The sequence below is a fragment of the Tribolium madens genome, unplaced genomic scaffold (assembly GCF_015345945.1).
Source record: "Tribolium madens isolate multiple individuals breed KSU strain unplaced genomic scaffold, Tmad_KSU_1.1 Scaffold_7;HRSCAF=85;Tcas5.2_LG10, whole genome shotgun sequence".
In the NCBI taxonomy this organism is placed as follows: Eukaryota; Metazoa; Arthropoda; class Insecta; order Coleoptera; family Tenebrionidae; genus Tribolium; species Tribolium madens.
Genome location: NW_025401050.1, coordinates 3,495,715 through 3,515,865, shown reverse-complemented (window position 1 = coordinate 3,515,865; position 20,151 = coordinate 3,495,715). Strand labels below are relative to the sequence as shown.

The 20,151-nt window shown below is 33.8% G+C and overlaps 3 protein-coding genes across 9 annotated transcripts in view; 2 read left to right on the top strand and 1 right to left on the bottom strand.

The window, feature by feature from the left end:
• Window positions 1-218: 218 nt before the first annotated feature.
• On the top strand, window positions 219-13,038 carry LOC123009470 (heterogeneous nuclear ribonucleoprotein 27C). Of its 7 annotated transcripts, none has more exons than XM_044405818.1 (8): window positions 219-264; window positions 3,661-3,864; window positions 3,922-4,112; window positions 4,594-4,676; window positions 4,729-5,083; window positions 5,138-5,212; window positions 8,259-8,501; window positions 12,603-13,038. In XM_044405818.1, the coding sequence occupies exons 2-8, from the start codon at window positions 3,755-3,757 to the stop codon at window positions 12,785-12,787; spliced, it is 1,242 nt and encodes a 413-aa protein (XP_044261753.1). In that variant the 5' UTR covers window positions 219-264; window positions 3,661-3,754; the 3' UTR covers window positions 12,788-13,038. The 7 variants fall into 7 exon arrangements, with proteins under 7 accessions (XP_044261753.1, XP_044261751.1, XP_044261750.1 ...); XM_044405816.1 differs by having other exon boundaries at window positions 249-387; XM_044405815.1 differs by lacking the exon at window positions 219-264 and adding an exon at window positions 460-593 and having other exon boundaries at window positions 5,138-5,203.
• A 340-nt stretch (window positions 13,039-13,378) lies between these two features.
• Window positions 13,379-15,241, top strand: LOC123009700 (F-box only protein 9). The gene is made up of 6 exons (XM_044406178.1): window positions 13,379-13,570; window positions 13,627-13,713; window positions 13,762-14,172; window positions 14,222-14,385; window positions 14,434-14,860; window positions 14,908-15,241. The coding sequence occupies exons 1-6, from the start codon at window positions 13,568-13,570 to the stop codon at window positions 15,097-15,099; spliced, it is 1,284 nt and encodes a 427-aa protein (XP_044262113.1). The 5' UTR covers window positions 13,379-13,567; the 3' UTR covers window positions 15,100-15,241.
• A 538-nt stretch (window positions 15,242-15,779) lies between these two features.
• Window positions 15,780-20,151, bottom strand: part of LOC123009699 (progestin and adipoQ receptor family member 4) — a 14,786-nt gene continuing 10,414 nt past the window's right edge. The window contains exons 3-4 of the mRNA XM_044406177.1: window positions 17,728-17,831; window positions 15,780-17,676 (exon numbers count right to left, since the gene is read on the bottom strand). Of these exons, the coding sequence (XP_044262112.1) occupies window positions 17,341-17,676; window positions 17,728-17,831 (440 nt within the window). The 3' untranslated portion in view covers window positions 15,780-17,340. The remainder of the gene's footprint in view (window positions 17,677-17,727; window positions 17,832-20,151) is intronic.

Here is a 20,151-nt window from a genome sequence, read left to right as displayed (position 1 = left end):
GGAATTATTTAAGAAACTAGGAAGTAGATTAGAAGTTATGTTATTCGACGCAACCGATAATTAAGTATAAATATTGCGATAAATGTTTTCCGGATGTACTAGTTGGGGTCATGCTTGTGTTACTATTTGAATTTGGCGCTTAAATCTGCATCCGCCATGATGGCTTCTATTTTTTAAAAACGTCTTATGATTGGTCGATTTCCGTGACGCATTCGTTTATTTCATCCCTTCCCTAAAATGGTTTCTAACTCCCCTACCCTGACGGTATGTCATGTCTGTGTATTCCTATCGTAGTTGTTAATTAGGATAGTTCTTAACGTTAGATTTAAATTAATTTTAAGTTTAGTGTAAGAAGTCATAATTTGTAATGGAAGAATACGAGTACGGGTACGTATACGCAAAAAATCCTTGGTAAATATTGTGGCGGCGTGCCGCGGTGGCGCCTAAATCACGTTTACTCGGCCACACTGACGGAAGTCGTGCAGCTGCCATTGTGGTGGTTTCGTGTTGGGTGTTTATTGTGAGTGTGCCGCCGCCACCGCCCCCATGAGAATGCTGAGGATGCCCGAAATGGTGGACGGGGACGAGAAAGGGTACGCAACGACGCCGCCCCCGGCCGTTCACCCCGCGGTCAAGCAACGGTACTTTGACACGGCCGCCGCTTATGTGGGTTGCGGAAGGGGCCGGGGGCGACCTCGGCGGCGGCGGGCCCTGCGGGGACGGCCGCCCCCAAAATTACCGTTACGGAGTGATTTAACCTTAAATTTTGACAAATGCCCGCTTGATGAGTTGATAATTTCACAACTACTTAAGTTATGGTAAAAAATTCACATTTTTTTCAAATAGAACCAGTTTTGGCTCGCAGTTTTAATTCCGAAGAACGGTTTTCGGTTACACTTTCACAGTTTTCATATTTTCTTTATTTTCTTATCATTGGCATAGGTAGTCACTAAGTATAAATTTAACAAAGTGCAAATATACTTATTAAAATCAGTTTAGATTTTAATACATTTTTGTCTTCAAACTTTATTTCCTTATTTAATTTGTTGCAAAAATACAGTAAAATATGTTCCTGAAATAAATAAAATATCTACAAAAACTAAATATTCAGTCACAAGTTTTAAGAAAGTAGAGAAAGTAGTACTAATGATGATAATTCATAGTTAGGTTTCAGAGAAGTTAAAGAGATCTATTTAACAAAAAGTCGTAAATTTTTCCTTATCTGTACCCTCTTATCGCCTTTGGTTGGTATAATTTATCGTTAAATATTTGTTGAGTAGTTGTTTATTAATTTTTGTATCTCTACTGTTTGTAAAATTTCCTGCAGATGGTGTTTCATTACTTTACTATCTTAAGTATTTAAATGAATCATGAGCATAGGATTCCCCCGATTTGATATTGTGCATTTTTTTCAAATGCAGCAGTTCAGTTTTGGTGTGGCTGTAGTGTAGTAAAGACGAAGTTTTGCAGAGATGTGAGGTAAAACAATTCAGTAAAGTTCTTGTTACTTATGAAATTATGTTAGTTGCAAATTGTATTTGAAGTTTTATTAATTAAAATTTTTAATCAGTGGTTTGCTATTGTAATTTGTCATATTTCGATTTTCAATTTTATTAAAACTATGTTTTTTGTAATGGAATTCATCGTTTGCTAACTTGTCATATTTCGATTTTCAGTTTTATTAAAACTATGTTTTTGTAATTGAATTCATTCGTTCTAAAACTTCGATAAGGAAAACCTAGTAAAGTTCGATTTTTTTTAAATTGATTTGATGATTTAAAATTTGATTTTGAAAAGGAAAATCTGTCGTTTTTGACCTCGACAACTGTAATTTTGTCTGTCAATTTTAACGCACACCGCTCGGGCAATTAACACAAAAATTTTAGGCTTCCAGAGATCTCGGAAAGAATTAAATTTTATAGTAAATGAAGTTTCATTAAATCATTAATATCAAGAGAACATACCGCACACATTTATCTATTCAGAGTATTCTAAAATAACTACAATTTTTTTTTCGGCAGAATCCTGATCAACGCTATTTTGTAGTGAAAATAGTAAATGCGTAGACTCGTTAAGTTTATCTATTGAGTATTGACAAATCAAAATAATCTAAGAACTGTTCTCGGTTAAGATATTTTGTACTTTTTTGCTTTAGGTACGAGTACTTTGCAGCGTTCAGTTTTATTAATGCACTCATCTTCGTTTCGTGCTTCAATATCAAAACTTTACGCCGTAAAATTATTCCTACCTAGTGCATTTGTAATGTAAATAACAATTTTATTTATTTATTTCACATTATTGTAATTGTTGAAATATAAAAATGACTAACTACCTAGATAAGTTTTGCAAATCATTTTATGTTTCAAGGTTTTTATTGTTCTAGAAAGAATCGTCTTATCTATTGTTTTCGTTTGTTTGTGTCGATAATTAGGTTTCAAACGTTTCATCTATCATTTATTATCACTTGGTGGTTATTACGCAGTAAAGACGCAATTCTCTTTGTAAAAAATATTTGTAGAATATGAAACTGAAACTTGAACAAAAATGTTGTTAATCAATTGCTATGAAATGGAAATGAAAACAAATTAAAAAAAAATCTATTCGTTTTAATTGAGGCATTTGAAATTACAGTCTCTTAATCCATATTTTTTTTTTAGTTTTATTCTGACCACCTGTATTGTTTAAATTTTTAGTAAAACACTAGCTTATTGTTTTAAACAAAAATATTAACGGTAAAGTAACTGTATTTGGACAAAATAGAATTTTAAAAGTGAAAACATAATCTACTTATTTGAAATTTAATACAATTTTGTATAAAAATTAACTCGAATAATAAATAAATTTTTCAATAATTTATTGAAAATTTTAAATTAATTTTTCAATAATTTATTGAAAATTTGCAAGGATTGTGTTGTTTTTTGGCGATTTGTTTTAGATATAAAAAATGCAAAGATTTACTTTCCAGTATTAAAAATTGTAATTTAGTATAAACAAATAAGTGTATGCATTATTTTTTGTTTATAAATTAAAGTAGAAATCAAATGTCTAATAATAATAATCATTTATTTGTGTTTCTAGACATACGTCAAGATGTTTACACGTCAAATAATTAAAGACATAAAAGATCATAAAATAAAAAGAGAAAAACAAAAATATAAGACACCCTGTATATTGTTAATCATCGGAAAATGGTGTGTTTAGAAAACTCATCAAGAAAATAAAAACTTTTAAAATGCGTTAAATTTGTGCGAATAACTTTCACTGTTGCCACAACAAAAAATCGTCTGTAAAATTTTTATGTGAAACCATGCGTTACTTTTATTCAGCTTTTTATGAAACCTGTTATATTTCATATTGCTTTCAAAAGTCACTGGGATGGGGCTATGACGACCCTTGCATTTATAAAAGGGTCAGTTTTTTCCAACTCTCATTTGAATTTAATTTAAACTGGTTCGGGCAAGATATGTAAAAAAATTGCAACTTATTTTCAACCGTTGAAATTGTTTTTAGAACTGAGGTAAATCATTTCAGTGGTATGCGTTTTAAAATAGAAAAAAACTTCTATTAATAGAGAAATATTCGGTTATTTACTCGCCTCGTCCATCTGGGAGTTGTTTACCCAACTAGAGAGATTTTCAATAATATTTTTTGTTTTTCCAGCAAACTCTTTGTAGGGGGCTTGTCTTGGGAGACAACCCAGGACAATCTTCAACGCTTTTTCTCTAGATATGGCGAAGTCATCGATTGCGTTGTTATGAAAAATGCAGAATCAGGCCGTTCTAGAGGATTTGGTTTCGTTACATTTTCAGATCCAGCCAATGTAAATACTGTACTTCAAAATGGCCCACATACACTAGACGGAAGGTATTTGAATACAATTGAAAATAAAAATTTACACTTATTGGTTTGTGTATTTTATAGAACTATCGACCCGAAACCATGTAATCCAAGAACTTTACAAAAGCCCAAGAAGGGCGGAGGTTATCCGAAGGTATTTTTAGGAGGTTTACCTTCCAACGTGACGGAAACCGATCTGAGGACGTTCTTCACTCGGTTTGGAAAAGTAATGGAAGTTGTTATTATGTATGACCAGGAGAAGAAAAAATCAAGAGGTAAAGAGGGAAATTTTAATTAGGCGAAATTATTTTGAAACTGAAATTTAATTAAGCGAGCGAATTTGAAATTAATATTCAATGCCAGCGGAAACCAGATTTAATAACTCATTTCCTAACCGCAATGATCTCGAGAGACTCGCGAGTGAGTTCTATAAATCATGAATATTAACGTACATACACTTAAAACAACTACTTTACTGCAACGCACATTAATAAAGAAAAGTGTTTCTACTCACCTTGCTTTAAAACTTGCATTCTATGAGAAATTCATTTCGCTAAAAGCTTAAAATTATTCTTTTATTTCAATGGTGTGGTGTTTTATAACACTTTCTTTAAAGTCAATTAATTGCGCTTGCTTTTAATTTTTCAAATATTACCCGAATATGTTTAAACAAATCAACAATTAACCAAAATAACTAATTTCAATATCTATCAAATGAATACAGGGTGCTTCAATAAAAACGTTTTTTTTTTTTAGGTTTTGGTTTCTTGTCGTTTGAGGACGAGGAGTCGGTCGACCGATGCGTCTCCGAGCATTTTGTGAACCTAAACGGCAAACAAGTGAGTGAATATTCCACCGAGACGAAGCCGAGTTTGTTACTATGCATTTCAGGTCGAGATCAAGAAAGCCGAGCCGCGTGACGGTTCCGGCGGCAATAAGATGGGGGGTGCCGATCCATCGTCGGCTTGGGGTCCGCCACAAGCCCCCATGGGCATGATGCAAGGCCCCAATGGACAAATGGGCGGTCCTCCGATGAATCTGGGCGCTCCGATGGGACCCAATATGATGCAGGGTTACCAAGGTTGGGGCACATCGCCTCAACAGCAGAGTTACGCCAGTTATGGTACACCATCAGGTCCTGGATCATACCAGGGATGGGGTGCGCCGCCTGCACCGCAAGGACCGCCGCCACAATGGGGCAACAACTATGGAGGACCGCCGCAACAGCAAGGTTATGGGTCGTATGGTGAGTGGGAAGGAAAGGGGATGAGAGGCTTTGCGGTATACGGAGGGGTTGTAGGTCCGAGTGCCGGTAGCGGAACAAGCTGGAACAGCTGGAATATGGCCCAGAATAGTGGATCGACAGGTCCGTCAGGTAAGTGATGACCGTAAATGACAGATTGAGTCGTTATTTATCTAATTTTTAATTATGTGCACAATGATTTGTTTTGGATATTCAAAACAATGGAAATAACAATGTGGTTTCATAAATAATGAATCAAATGAACAATAAACAGCTCTTTTTTGCTTCTTTTGTTCTAAAAAGAACAGAAAATAATTTTGTAGCGTCATAGAATCATATTTATTTAATCCACATTGAAAAAAGTTCAAAGCGCTTCCTTTAAAACTAAGACAGCTAGAACAAATTTTTTCTTACTTCTGCAAAGAAAAAAGTACAGAATTTAAAGCTGTAGCAATTTTTTAGTGTTTTGCATTTGTAAATATTAATAAAGTAAGAAGTTTGTTAAAACTTAAATAACGTAAAAAATTTAAATGGAACACCCAATTTTTTTATTTTTGCATCTAATAGATTGATAAATTGTCTATCTAAAAGAATAAACTTCTAATATCTGGAATTCATAAATGAAAAAATATTTAACATTCAGTATTAATTGTAGCAACAATGCCTATCCATATCTCAGCATTGTTGATAATATGGCAACTTGGCAACCATAGTAATTCCACCACGGATCACTTACCGGTTGATTTATCCAGACATTGTAAAAGTCGTTATAAATACCGAAATTCAAATCATTTTATTGTAAAAATAAAGAATAATGGGTTTAGTTTAACACAAATGTGATTATTAAATGATATTTCTTCCATCTCTTGTGCAACTGGGGTATTCCATTTAATTTTTTTAGGTTATTAAACTTTTAACAAACACCTTAATTTTTTTATCTTTGTAAATGCAACACACTAAAAAAAATGTTACAGCCTTATAACTTGTATTGTACCTTCTTTTTTGCGGTAGTAAAAAAATATTTCTAGATTAGTTTTTGTGTAATAAATTTTTAAAAAGTGCATGTTTTCGTTTTCTTATTTTTAAAACTAAGCAAAATTGACAAATAAAAGTTTAGCTTAAAAACATTGTCATAAAAATTTACATCCAAAAAACGCTAAGAAACATATGGTGTTTGTATAGTAACTTATTTTTGAGACACGCTGTATAGTTGAAAATAATTTTAGGCAATGGACTAGGTTAGTAATGTCCTATTTATATTTTTTAATTTCACCATTTAAAGGTCCACTAATCGACTTTTTTAACTCGCTGGGACGCTGTACAGAGTGGTTATAAATGATTTTCATCTAGCCAGCTGTGAATTTTCCATGTAAAATAAAAAATGCCGCTTTACGAAAATAGGGGTACCTACTTGTTTTAACTCAAAATTAAAAAATCGCCGTTTGCTAAGCGTCCACTTCGATAATAGACTTCAATTATAAACTTGTTTTGTTCCAAAGTATACATCATATTCAATTATTATTGGAAATTAGTTGAAACAATAAAAGTTTAATTAACAACCATTTAATATTAATTAATAAGTGACACTAATGACAGAACTAGAGCTTTCAAAAAAGTAGAGTGGCACAATTAAAGTTACATGCAAAAAAATTCCAAAGCTGGCTAGATGAAAATCATTTATAACCACTCTGTATAATAACGGGTGTTTATTTAAATTTGACGTCGTAGTTGGCGATGATATGAGTATGTTGTGAACGGACCACAATTTTTAATACACCCGGCGAGGTGTCAAATGTCAGATTATCAACTTTCATATAATAGTTCGTTTACAATCGAATTTTCATGGATAGCTTTGACGCCAAATTAAAAAAAAAAAGCATTTTTATAATATACAGCGTGTACCGAAAAGATGGGGAATGAGTAACCTGAGATTCCTCAAGTCGAATTTAAGCGATTTAAGCCAATTTACGTCTATACCAAGTTGCATCGTTTAAAAGTTATGGCCACGTATAACAATAATACGGCTAAAAATGTGTTAAGTAAGTAAGTACTTTACAATAACATTAAAACAAAAGAAAAACCACGTGGTTTGGGTATCAAATTGCCTGTACCAAATTTTAAAAAAATTAATTACTCCATTAAAAAGAAAAAACGAAAATAATTTTTAAACTTTGGCGCCCTTTAATTTATAAACGGTGCAACTTGGTATAGAGGTAAGTTGGGTTAAATAGCTTAATTTTGACTTGGGGATTTCCGGGTTACTCTTTGTTTCCATTTCTTTATATAAAAGTACTTTATAAATAATAACTAATCAAAGCAGATGGTGTATTTAGGCACATACGGACTAAAGCTGTACTGACAAAAAAACGTGGAAAAACTAGGCTTGAAGAATATTTTTTTCAATAATTTTTTTAGATTATTTTAATAATCTTTATTGAAAGTTAGCACAAATATTATATGTTTTATTGGTTAAAAATCTGAACACCTTAGCAGCAAGTATAATTTTTTGTTTTAATTTAACACCACTTCATAAGTTTTGAGTTTTTTAAGCAAAGATGGTATTATTTCATGCACCGTAGAAATTCACAAAGTAATGTGTATGTTGTACTTAAAATAAATTTTAATTTGTTTCATAATTACACAGAATACTGTTTCTAATTATTTTAAAAATGTTGACGTTGCGAAAACAGTTTTATCTTAATTTATAAATATGAGCCAATTTTTTGACGCTTTTTCATAATACTTTTATGTTTTTTCATAATAGTATTATTTATACTTAAGTAGTAAATGAAGATTTTTATTATTATTATGCAATCTATTATTTTACACAATACTTGTTGCTGTGTGAAATAAAGGTACATAATAGTGAACACTGATTATGTTTTATTTCATAGTGTCAGTTTTTATTCTAATTACTCATAATAATTTGTCTTTTTATGTCTTAACTAATCAAGGTTGTTAATGAAATTAAAAATGTAATTGACAATAAAATAAATCATTGTGTTTTTGCTTAACAAGAGTTTCATTATGAATATCTATAATTTATATAGTGATAGTGATAAAAAAGTCTTAGAATCTGTCATTTATCGTGTTACCACACGCCACCAACCAATCAACATCAAACCAACCATTGTAAAATTTTCAGAAAACCGTACGTTTTATCTTTCCGTTTCTACAGGTTACATAGCAGGGGATATGTACACACGCGGTCAATCTGGCCCCGGTGGTCCGGCCACCCCCAGTGCCCCGCCGAATATGTCCTCCTCTGGCGGCAGCTCTAAACCAGGTTCGGATTACAACTACGGCTACGGATCGTACGCTTCGGCGGCGGACGCCGGCGGCTACGGCGCACCGCCCCGTTCGTACGGCAGCGACGGCAGCAGCCAAGTGAGCGGATACTCCTCCCAACCTCCAAACGCAGGTGCTAAACATTTCAATGATTTTAAAGAGTGGCCCAGTTCTTGACAACCTTTCGATAACGGCAACAACAGCGCATCGAACGCGACTGTCTCCTCTAATATAAATAATAATAATAATAAAAATGTACGTTTGTACGTCAATGCGGCAGTCAAAGCCACTTTTTACACTGATAAAATCGATGATGAGGAGACAGTCACGTTCAAGCACTACAACAACTTGAGTAATAATTTGGGTATGTGTTGTAACAGTTGGAATCGTGTTGGCTTGATTAACATGAAGAGAGCAGCCGGACTGGTCACTCCCGCCAAAATCAATTATTCTGATTAGATTGACATATGAGAATCGACGGGACACACATAACACACATGATATCATACGCCGTCTGAGTTTTCGCAGCTAATTCGTTCGTGTTTGATTTTTATTATTATTTTTTATTATTAATTAGTATTTCAAAACGAGAACACGCCCTCTAACGGCAGAACCGACAACCTTCACGTATTTTCAGTCATTTTTCTCGGGGGTAGATTAGTGTTTCGTTGCTAGAGGACGCTTTCCGATTTTGTTTTGTTTGTAACACTTGTCATAACACTACTACAGACAGACAGAAGTGTTGACTAATTTTAAGCACTGCTCAAGTTGTTATTAAAGTATATTATATAATTAAAAATAGTGTAAATTCAATTTTTACCTCATATCTCTATTTCAAAGTTAGAGTGTCTGCGTGGTTGTGTCTTAATATAAACCCAAAAAAAAAATAGAAAAAAAAAGCGAAACGATTAAGAATGTGATTCATACTTAGTTAGTAGGTGTAAAACTTTCTTAAACTTAAGTTAAATGCATTTACAATAGTTGGTAATAATGAAACGTTTCGCATAATATATTTATGATGTATTCCTATGATGAAACTGATTACTTATTGTAAGTTGAACGTGCTCTAGTCTCATGTTTCAATATCAAATTGTAGGTGGCGTAATTGTACATATTACTATATAAAAATGTATTTTATCTAAGTTATTTCAAATTGACCAGCAGACAATCTAATCCAATAAGGAATTTTTAAATAATTGTTGTAAGTTAAGGTCACTATTTAATAAATATTAATTTTATAATAAGTAAATGACATAAATAGTACACAACCACATAGCTAAGTAGGACTTATCATAAGATCTGGCTGTACTCTAGTAATAGACCTCCTCTTTTTTTAAAATTGTGTTCACTTTTTTTTAGTTTTAATACGCGGTCAAACGTCCGTTTATAATGAACCGTTTGAAACTTTTTTCAAACATCACATATCAAAAGTATTTGCTTTTGAGAAAAGTTGGAGCGAACGTTTCACTTATAACGGACATTTTCGAACGACATGACTCGAATCAGTGTAGATTTTTATATTCTTTTTGTATACCTATTTATTATAATTTTAGTTTCACTTTGGTTAAAACAAATTAGTTTGAGTGGTTGTGTAATAAGAGGCAAGAAACAAATTACACCGAAAACTTTGAATTAGGGGTTGTCAGGGAGGGGAGGGGGCGCGATTCGGATTAAATAAGATATAACTAATAGATTTTAGCAGTTAACGAATTCATGGTGATTTATATTTAGTAGAAGTAATTCTGTCTGTCTGGGCCTCATGTGTCTATCTAATCAAACGAGTAATTGATACGTTTGTTTTTTTTAGTGAACATTTTTTTATTTTTTATTAAAAATTGAGTGTGACAATCTACATTAAGCAATGTTTGATAGCAACCTAGACGTAACTGATATTGTTTTCTAGTTTTAATTGTATAATATTCCTCGGTTAACGCAGACCAATACAATTTTAGAAAAAAGTGAAAGTTGAAAACAAAAATAAAGCGCTCTTTTTAAAGTAGGTAGTAGTGTTAATTAGTAAAAATGATTATTCCCTTTCTTCTGTGGTGGGGGAGTTACTGTATATACACATGACACATTCTAAATGCAAGAAAAGTACAGCAAATAACCGAATCGTCTACACCCAAAATTGCACATTTTACATAAAACAAACAAAACAAATACCTATGTTGCCTTATTTCCGATGTAAACTTTGTTTCACGTCAGTACAAAAGCTTTTCCTCGGAGAGTTACAAGGTGGGGCGCGTCATAAGATACAGGGCGTCCGATTCTACAAGTTTCGGGTACACCCAGTATAGTATTTCCGACAGTTACCACTCCAACATCGGCCGGGAGATTCTCGTGGAAGCTTCGACCGGAAACGGTACCCGTTTACGACATTTCCGGTGGCCGTTTCCGCGGGAGAGTCGCGACAGGTGGTGGAGTGTCGGTTCTATTATACCGAGTGTACCCGAAACCAAGTCACATGACAGGGGTACATCCCCGAAGTACTGTTTTCCCGATCGGGTACTAGGGCCAATTGTGCTTTCGGGGTGGCGCTGTTATGTGACTCAGTCGGGGGGCGGGGGTAATGTCGGGTGAAAACCGGGCCAACGACCAATAAACTGTGACCTGACGGGGGTTTCCCAACGGTTACAGTTTATTTCGGGGGATGGGTGAGGAGGTTTCACCTCCCTCGCTGTACCTCTGAAATAAACACAATTCAACTCACTTATCTCATAAGCAAACAACAACATTATATATATTATATATTATCCATTTTTCGTTCCATCTTAAAAACAAATAATCGACTAAGGAAGACATAGAGTTGCTTCTGGCGTAGGAGACCTGGTGCTCCTGCGCCAGAGGTGGCCATTCTTCAGTCGACGCGGAACTGATAAGGGTTGGTTATTTACAAGATGGCCAGCACTTATCAGTTGCGTGTGATTCCGAAGGTTGTAACCCGGTGAGTAGACTGGCATTCATTGTTGGTTAAGGGGGGTAACGAAAAGATTTTTTTTCGTTTGGAAGTCATTCCATATTTGGTTGGACGCTCTGTATTAGAGAATAAATGTACACACACGAATATATTAATATACATTTATGCCGGTAACTAGTTATTATTTAAAGTAGTTTTAGCCAGTAATACAAAATAAATCTACAAAGTAATATATAGAATTATTTATAAATTGTATTTTATATTACAATATCGCTGATAGTTAATTGACTTGTTAGTGTAATAATTAAATTTAAATAGAGGAGTAAAATTTAGAACAATTTGACTGATGTACAGATACAGAATAAGTTTTTAAATTTTAAACTATTATACAATAATTATTGAAATGGAAGAAAAACATTTACCTTATATGATTAGGGCCTTTACTATATATAGTGCAATTCCTCATGTGGTTTTTACTAGCCGAATAGTAATTTATGTAAGGTGTTTCCTCGATATATTTTTAAATTTAGGCATTGATTTGTTGCTCAAAAGATATTATTTTGTATTATGTTAAAGTTAAGTAAGAGTTAAAAAAAATCGTATGTCAGCCGACAATGCTCTATTAAATAATAATAAAAAAGAAACAAATGAACTGTATATTCAATATATGAGTGTGACCTGTAAGTGTAAAATTGTTTTCTAATTCTTAAGTCTGCTAGTTATTGAAGAACGTGTTAATTAATAGTTAAGCAACCGTTAATATTGGCGTAACTTGTCCCTCTTTTAACTTCCTCATTCCTAATGTTATTATCCTCTGCCACTGTAAATCAGCTTTGCAGTTAGTTAATATGTAATTCACCTGTTGCAAGCAATCTTCATGATCAATAAGCCTGTTAAGTATTGTAAAGGTTGTCGAGGTCTACTGTAGTAGCAATTGTTATAGTATAATAACAAAAACTAAATAAAAGATAACTTTCAAACAAGAGACCTGGTTAAATAGTGTCGTTTAAGGAGTATATTATAAATATATATATATAATATATACAGTAGTGCATTTGTATCGGGGTAGTTAATTACTTGAGTATATTTAGCGTGAATTAAGATGTCTATTAGTTTTAACAAAATACTTACAAAAGAATTGTACCTACCATTATCTTTGATTATTCGATAATGAGTAAAAATATAATGCTAAAAAATTGAACCGCTCTTATTATCTATCTATCTTCCACCTGTGTCCCCACATACCCAGTATAGAGAGAGGAGCGAGAAAGGAAAAATTGTTGTCGGTCCCATCCATCCCTGATGATTGATTTTCAGATGAAATCCCTAACACAAGTCCTTCCGTCCTGCTTAATAGATCGTCAAGTGTCAAGTCAAAACGTTCACTTGTGAATAATTCTACCGTAGGTGATTATGCATCAGGAGATTCTTATTCCGGAGGGCCGCAGCGGGGATCTGGATATAACACACCTTCACAATCTTACCATCCGTACAGACGATAACATTGATTATAAATTGTATAAACATTCCCGTGTAGCAACCCCAGCATCATTTTATTTTTCGCTCCAATGAGCACATCTGGGATTATGTGCGACTACTGTATTATTTTTGTTTGTCGAGATTCAGCTTTTATCGCATAACCACAAAATTAGTTAAGTTGTCAATATTACAATAAGTTTGTTGGGAATAGTTACGATTTTTGTATCTTGTATGTGTAATTTCAGTATATGATGCTAATAAAACTACTTTTTTAGATTGTTGTTATGATTTTTAAACGAAAGATTGATTTTTTAATTAAGAGGGGTATAAATACACTACCAGCAGGTGCACTGACACTAATTTTGTTTTATAAAGTAGAAGCTACTAATGAATTTTCTTTACCAACTGTTTTCAATTTTGCATTTCCCGCATTTTCTGAAATGCTTTAAGTGCTACCAACCTTGTTCATTTCACAATAAACAAGTAAAATTTGTTTCAATTTTTACCAAAATTGAAACATCATATGCGCACTTTTGCTTTATTTCACATACAGAAAACAATTTTGAGTGTGAAAGTTTGTATTTTCTGAGAAGTTTCGTGAAAATAGTCAGATTTGATCAAATGGGATTCGCAATAATCCGAAATCCCATCTGTCAAAAACCATATGTTCGCATCAACAATCTGTGTTTTAGTGCAAAATATGGAAGTTCTGCTTTATAATAATTATCTAAAGGTTACAATTGTAGTCAGATATACAGACCGTGAACTAATCTCAACCATCTAAACTCCTCAATCATCAGAGAATGGTAAAAATTACGTTTTTTGCCGGCTTTAAATTACATAATCTTGAAAATATTCGCAGAGTTCTCTAACATCGGCTAGAAACGGCTCGACTGAATCTTCAACGGATGGGGAAGACCAAGACGAGTCTTCTTCTTCAATCAATCAGGTATTCACTCTTAAATAAGTTTTGCAACAGTATTAATCCGTCACTTAGGGCGTTGAGGACGTCCTCACCAGCTTTCGGGAAAAATGGCAAAAAGAACTGCAGATATCACCGAAAAAACCCAAACAAAAGTCGCAAGAGACACAACCGGAGCTGGACGACGAAACCCAAGCCAAGAAATTGTTCCTCAAAGGAGTTGAACTGGAAAAGTCCGGAAAATTATACGAAGCCATCCAGTTTTACAGACGGGCAGTTCAGCTTGTCCCAGACATAGAATTCCGGATTGATAACGCCATCAAAACCCGTGATATAACAATCCCAGATGAAGAAATCGACGAAAAAGAGGAAGAAAGTTCCGATAGCGACCACGATGAGGAAATTCCAGAGGGTGAGCTGCTTCAACGCATTCAAAAAAAACTGTCCAAAATGTCGGCCATTTGCGTTCCAAAAATTGAACAAAAAGTAACTTTCCATTTGTGAGGTTGGCAACGCTTGACTTGTCATTTTGCAGACTACCCACATCTCAGTCTTGCCAATGGAAATGCTTTTGAATATTTTGCGGTGGGTGGTGAGTTCTGACCTTGACTTGAGGTCTTTGGAGATGTTTTCATTGGTTTGCCGGGGTTTTTATTTATGTGCGCGCGACCCGGAACTGTGGCGGTTGGCATGCTTGAGGTGAGACGAACCCTAGTGGCCGAGTGCCGCACTAACAGTGGGTTACAGAGTCTGGGGTTTAAATTGCGGGAATTCTCCTTATAATTACTTATCTTGGCGTCATATGTTTATCGAGCGAACTCGACTACATTTTAACGGTTGTTATATTGGCAAAACTACTTATATAAGACATGGGGAAAACAGTTTCCAGGATCAATTTTACCGGCCTTGGCATCTAGTCTCGTATTATAGATATTTAAGGTTTTTCCCCGAGGGGGTGGTGCTCGTTTTAACTTCGTCAGAGGAACCGGCTCAATGTGTGAGTCAGATGAAGAGCAGGAATGCTCGAAGTCCGATTTTGAGGGGGTACTATCTTTTGAAAGATGATAAAGTAACTTTGGTTGTGCAAAGACAGGAAAATAAACACGTTCAAGCCTATAAGAAGAAACGCAGAGGGGGGGATTTGAGGGAAACGGCGGAGCAGACATTTCACATGGTATGGGGGAATTTTTGGAAAGGTTGGTACTATTGTTCGGTTTGTAGGAATTACAAATTAAGAGTACCAATAAGAAACGGCATGTGCAGTTGGTATGGACACACTATTCCGTTTTTACGAGGACACTCAAAGGTGACGAAAGTACCTGCAATTTTGACTTGCTCGGTAACCGATTTCCCCCATTTTGGTTCTCGAGAGTCAAGAGTTACACCTCAGAGTCTGATAGTCCTCTGCAGTAGCTTTTTTGATTTTTTTAAGGAAACGAAGAGGGAATTTATTTTTGGAAGGGATTCATATTTTCATAGTACTTCTAATATTTATTTAAATATCTATACACAAAATGTACATAATTTATTGATAATAAAGGAAGATTTTATTTTACAGAGTTTTTATTTACATAACAGGAACCACAATTATGTGGCCATTTGCCTTTTCATGGCGGGTATATTATTTGGGAGGAACTTTAAAATTCAAACAAAATCGATATAACGCGAACTTTGAACATTTTGTATAAAATACGTTTCTAAGATTGGTGTATGGGCAAGCTGAGTTGTACCAGCATTGCCAACATTTAGAATAAGGAAGCACAAAGTTATTGCACGAATATTATTACTGCGGAAGTGTACTTACTAAAGAGATTATTTTCTCACCCAACAAAGGAATGCCAATCGTAAAACGTCGAACTCACTAAATTCAGTATTAATTTTATATCGTAAAATCTGTCAAGGAGTAGATTAATATCATAATAGTTATTTATTGTACCGTGCGATCAAAAAAAAAATTAGAGTAGGCATCCATTAAATTCTACAGTTGGCAACACATGGCTGGGAATCTGGGCTGGAAATTTTCCACACAAACTGAAAGTGAAAATGACCATTCACCGTTTTCGTCTTGTATAGCATTGTTGTAATAATTTGCAACAATAAAAATTTTCTGTTCTAAAGTGAACATTATTTTTACTCAAAATGAATAAAACGCAAACTTGTCAAAGTTGGATCGCCGCCTACTCTAATTTATTTATTTTTTGATCGCACGGTATAAGGGTCGTAACTACGGAGAACTACATACTAGGAGACGAAACGAGATACAAAATTGCTCGATTTTTTGGACCCAAAACAGTAGTACGGCGGAGTAAAAATGAGGGCGCTTTGAGCGTTTTACCGTCTCAGTTTCAAATCGTTTTAAATAAATTTAAATTTAACCAGTGTACTAATTGCTTGGAAAAAATGCGAAAAGGTTGAGCTTTAATAAGCTGTGAAAAACGAACGACTAATTTTTTTACGAGGAATATGAGAAAAAAATATATTTAAAATTTAAAGTCTGCTCCGTTTCATGTTTTTCAAAGTGCTGCGAATACGGTTGAAGATACAAGAAAAATGTAAGAAAGAAAGTTGTAGAGAATAAAATTTTCTAGTAAAAAGTCCGCGAGACCATATCTCTATCTTCAACCGTTTAGGTTTAAATTAATTTTTTGTCCTTTGACCACAGGTAAAAATGATACATATTCGTTACTTGAGCGTCTTTGAACGTCCTTAGGACCTAAACCATTGAAGATAGAGGTATCTCTCGCGGACTTTTTTCTTGAAAATTTTATTCTCTACAACTTTTTTTTATATTTTTCTTGTACCTTTAACTGTATTCACAGCATTTTCAAAAATATGAGAATTTTGTATATAGTTTTCAATAAAATTTTTGCATTGCCTTTATCTCTTATTATTGAGAATTGAATGCTTTGTCTATATTTTTTATTTGCGTTTTGCTCACCGTTATGTACACACAGCCATTCTTTATTTCATTGTTCTTAAAACTTAAACGAGAAAAGAACAACTACGCTATCTCGCCTCATTAACGGAACTATCGAGAACGTTTTACGTCGCATCGTATCCTAGTCTTTAGGTATCCGTAGTTTTAACAATGTTTATCCACGCAAAGGTTAAATTAAGTGGATAAAATACATTGTAAGACCCGTACGCAATACAACGTTTTATCTACAACCAGACAATATAGACGAAAACAACATTTTGGAAATTTTTTATTAGACGTTTTGAAGGACGTTTGTCAGTCAAATTAATTTGTATTCGGATGTGCTATTTATTTTTTACAAGATCCGTGTATTTTATTGATATCATAAGACGTCTCCTAGTAGTGTTATTATGACTGGTTGTGGATAAAATTTAAAAAAAATAGATCGTTACTGTATGAGAATAGACATCTAACTACCAAGAAAAACACGGTAGGTACAACTCACCTTTTTTGTAAAAGCTTGATAAGATCACTACAAGATATATTTTCATCACTGGAAATCCTACAACTAGTTTAAAACCAAATTCTAAACTTGTCTACTCATCGACTCTATCACAACTGTAAAATTTCTGGAAAAGTTAAAACGCGTGTCCGGAAGAACCACTTTGTGCGCAAGAAACAAGCGAAAATACTTAATCTTAATTTCCCATTTTGTCACTAATGGGCGTGGCTGCGCATCAGAGGGCGGCGCTGCATTTCACTCGTGACATCCACGCAAGGTCACGCATCGTGGCCACGTGCATGGAATAGACGGCAGCGACGACTAACACATGCATGATATTATGCGAGTTCATGTAGAAGTCGACGGTGCCGGGAAACCATTTCTCCGGTATGTGTAGGGCGCCGATAGCCGCTCCAAAAATGGACACCACGTCCTGGAGAATAACGTGTTGGAAGGCGGCGGGGTCGCCGCCCCCGTAACTGGTGACGCGGAGACACCAGAGGTGTAGTCGCATGATGAAAGGCAGAAGGAAGCAAAGACGGCGCTCCCATGGTGACCATGCGATCATTGCCTGTCAACGAGTAAAATAAGAGAGTGGGGAGGAGCTAGAAGAGGTGCTTACTTTGTACAGGCCCCACAGACTCAGTAAGCAATATGATACGATGATGAACCAGCGGAGGAGGCGGGGCAAGCAGTAAGTCGTCGCGATTACCATGGGCATGGCACCTGGAAGGGGCGGAGCGTAAATAATGATACTAATTATTATTAATTTAGTGGAAAAACTGCAACGTCAGACTTTTTTTCAACCTTGAAAAGAAATATATTTATACGGCGTGTTTCAGAACTCGCGCCTCAGAGTAAAAGGTAAGATATCAGGAACATGGAAAAAATGTTTAAAAAAATTGCACTTTGACTCTTTTTATTTCTGTTGGAAAAACAATTTTCCAAGTTTTTTCGCTACAGGCTACTAAAAACGGAAACAAGGCAGCGGTACCTAAATTGTAACTATGTTTAAAGTTATTTGTGGTTTTACTAAATAATTATAAAAAAATATACACTAGGAGGGGCATTGGTAACTCACAGAAAAGAAATCCCCACTTCTAATTAAATAAAATTGTTGAAATTTTTTACACTTACCTGGGCATTGATAAGGAACATTTAATAATTTTTGGTAACCCAAAAAAAAAAACGTATACAAGATCATCAGTAATATTAAATAGAATAAAAAATTATCAAAGTTTTTTTGACAGATAGAATTTTTTGAACATTTTTTCCATGTTCTTGGTATCCTATCTTACTTGAAATTTTTCTCTGGGGCGCGAGTTCTGAAGCACCCTATATGTATACAGAATTAAAGAAAGTCGAAAAGTAGTCCGTAATTGTTTTATTTCAAAAAAATTTTTAACAACAAGAGATTTCTTTAAATTAATAAATTATTATTATTATTTATTATATTATCGTGCTTTAATTATTTATTAGTTATGTTATGTAGACTTTCTACCGATTTTGAATGTTTGAAACGAAAATCTTATTTATTTAAACAATTTCTTAACGTTACAAAAAATTGCAATATCATTATTATGCTTTAATTGTATTATCTCTGCTTTTTTTGTTTAATTTGGAAAAGATTTCATTATTTATATCAAAAAAAAGCAAAATCATGCTTTAAACAATCTTTATAACGAGATCATTACTTATTTTGAGTTTTTTTAGAAATAATTCAAAAGATCACACGAAATCAGATCTTATTTTATTTTATTTGATTATTACATTTTATTCATTTTTTATTACATGTTTTAAAGTTTTTGTTGAGACATTTTAAGAAATCGCGAAATCACGCATTAATTATTTGTTATTTTGGCCTATTTTGTTTAATTTGGAAACAAAGTGTGTTACGTTATTGCAAAAATTGTAAAATGAGGTGAACGTATTTAGTTAATTTTTCGACGTTAACCGTTGCTTATGATATTATGAATTTTTTTTTATTAATGCAAGATATAATAAAATCAGTTTTTGAAGATTTATGCAGGCATGAGATTAAGCGTTTTTTGCTTTAACTATTTATTTTTTAGTAAATAACACTAAAAATAGCATCGTTTTTTCCAAGAACAAAGATTTTTGATCTTTTTTCGCTGTTTTGGCTTGGTTATAAATATAACTTGAATCTTACTTAAAGAATGCATTAGTTCAACTTATTTTGTTCAATTTAGGTTAAAAAAAACTTTTGCTTATTGTGAAAAATTTTAAATAGAAATAATAAAATAAATTAAACATCAGGCTTTTAACATGTTTGTTCTACATTTTTAAATTTTTGTTCTTTTATTTGTTTTCTATTTTTTTCAGTACTTCAAATTATTGAACGAAATTGAAAAGGTTTTTAATTTTAAGATACATATTTTTTATGAAGCAAAAATCTTAAAATCACTTTCTGAATGATTTTAACAGGTGTTATTTGGTTGTTTTGATTTTTTGGAATGATTAAAAAATATCGCCAAGCAACGCTTTAACATTTTTAATCACGGCTTCCTTGATTAATGAAGGAAGTTTCCCTTCACCCAGCTGGTCGCATTGCAAAAAAAAAATTGGTTCTGACAGCGTACTCTAATGTATCGCCATCTGMTAATTTCTTCCGAAAACTTTTCTTGTTACCATAGTTACCAAAATCACGCGCCAAACGTCGTAATTATTTGAAATTTAAGTTAGAAATTGGATTTCTCTGTGGATATTTGTTAAGAAAAGTTGAGGAGACTGTAAAATGTACTGCTTGTCTAGTACCCTTAACCAATTATTTTGATTCTTCTTCTTGGATCTTCTTGGTATGGAAACGATGAACAAAAACACGATTAGCCCGTCACACCAAACTTTTATTTTAATAGCACAACGCGTTTCGACCACAAAGTGGTCATCCTCAGGTGAGAATAAAACTAACTAATTTAACAATGGTAATGCCTTATATACTAATTTTCCGACTTTCACTTTCCCTACCCTCAACTAACGAGTAGAGGGGAGAAAAGGGAATGGGGCCGTTGTCTGAATTCATGAGATT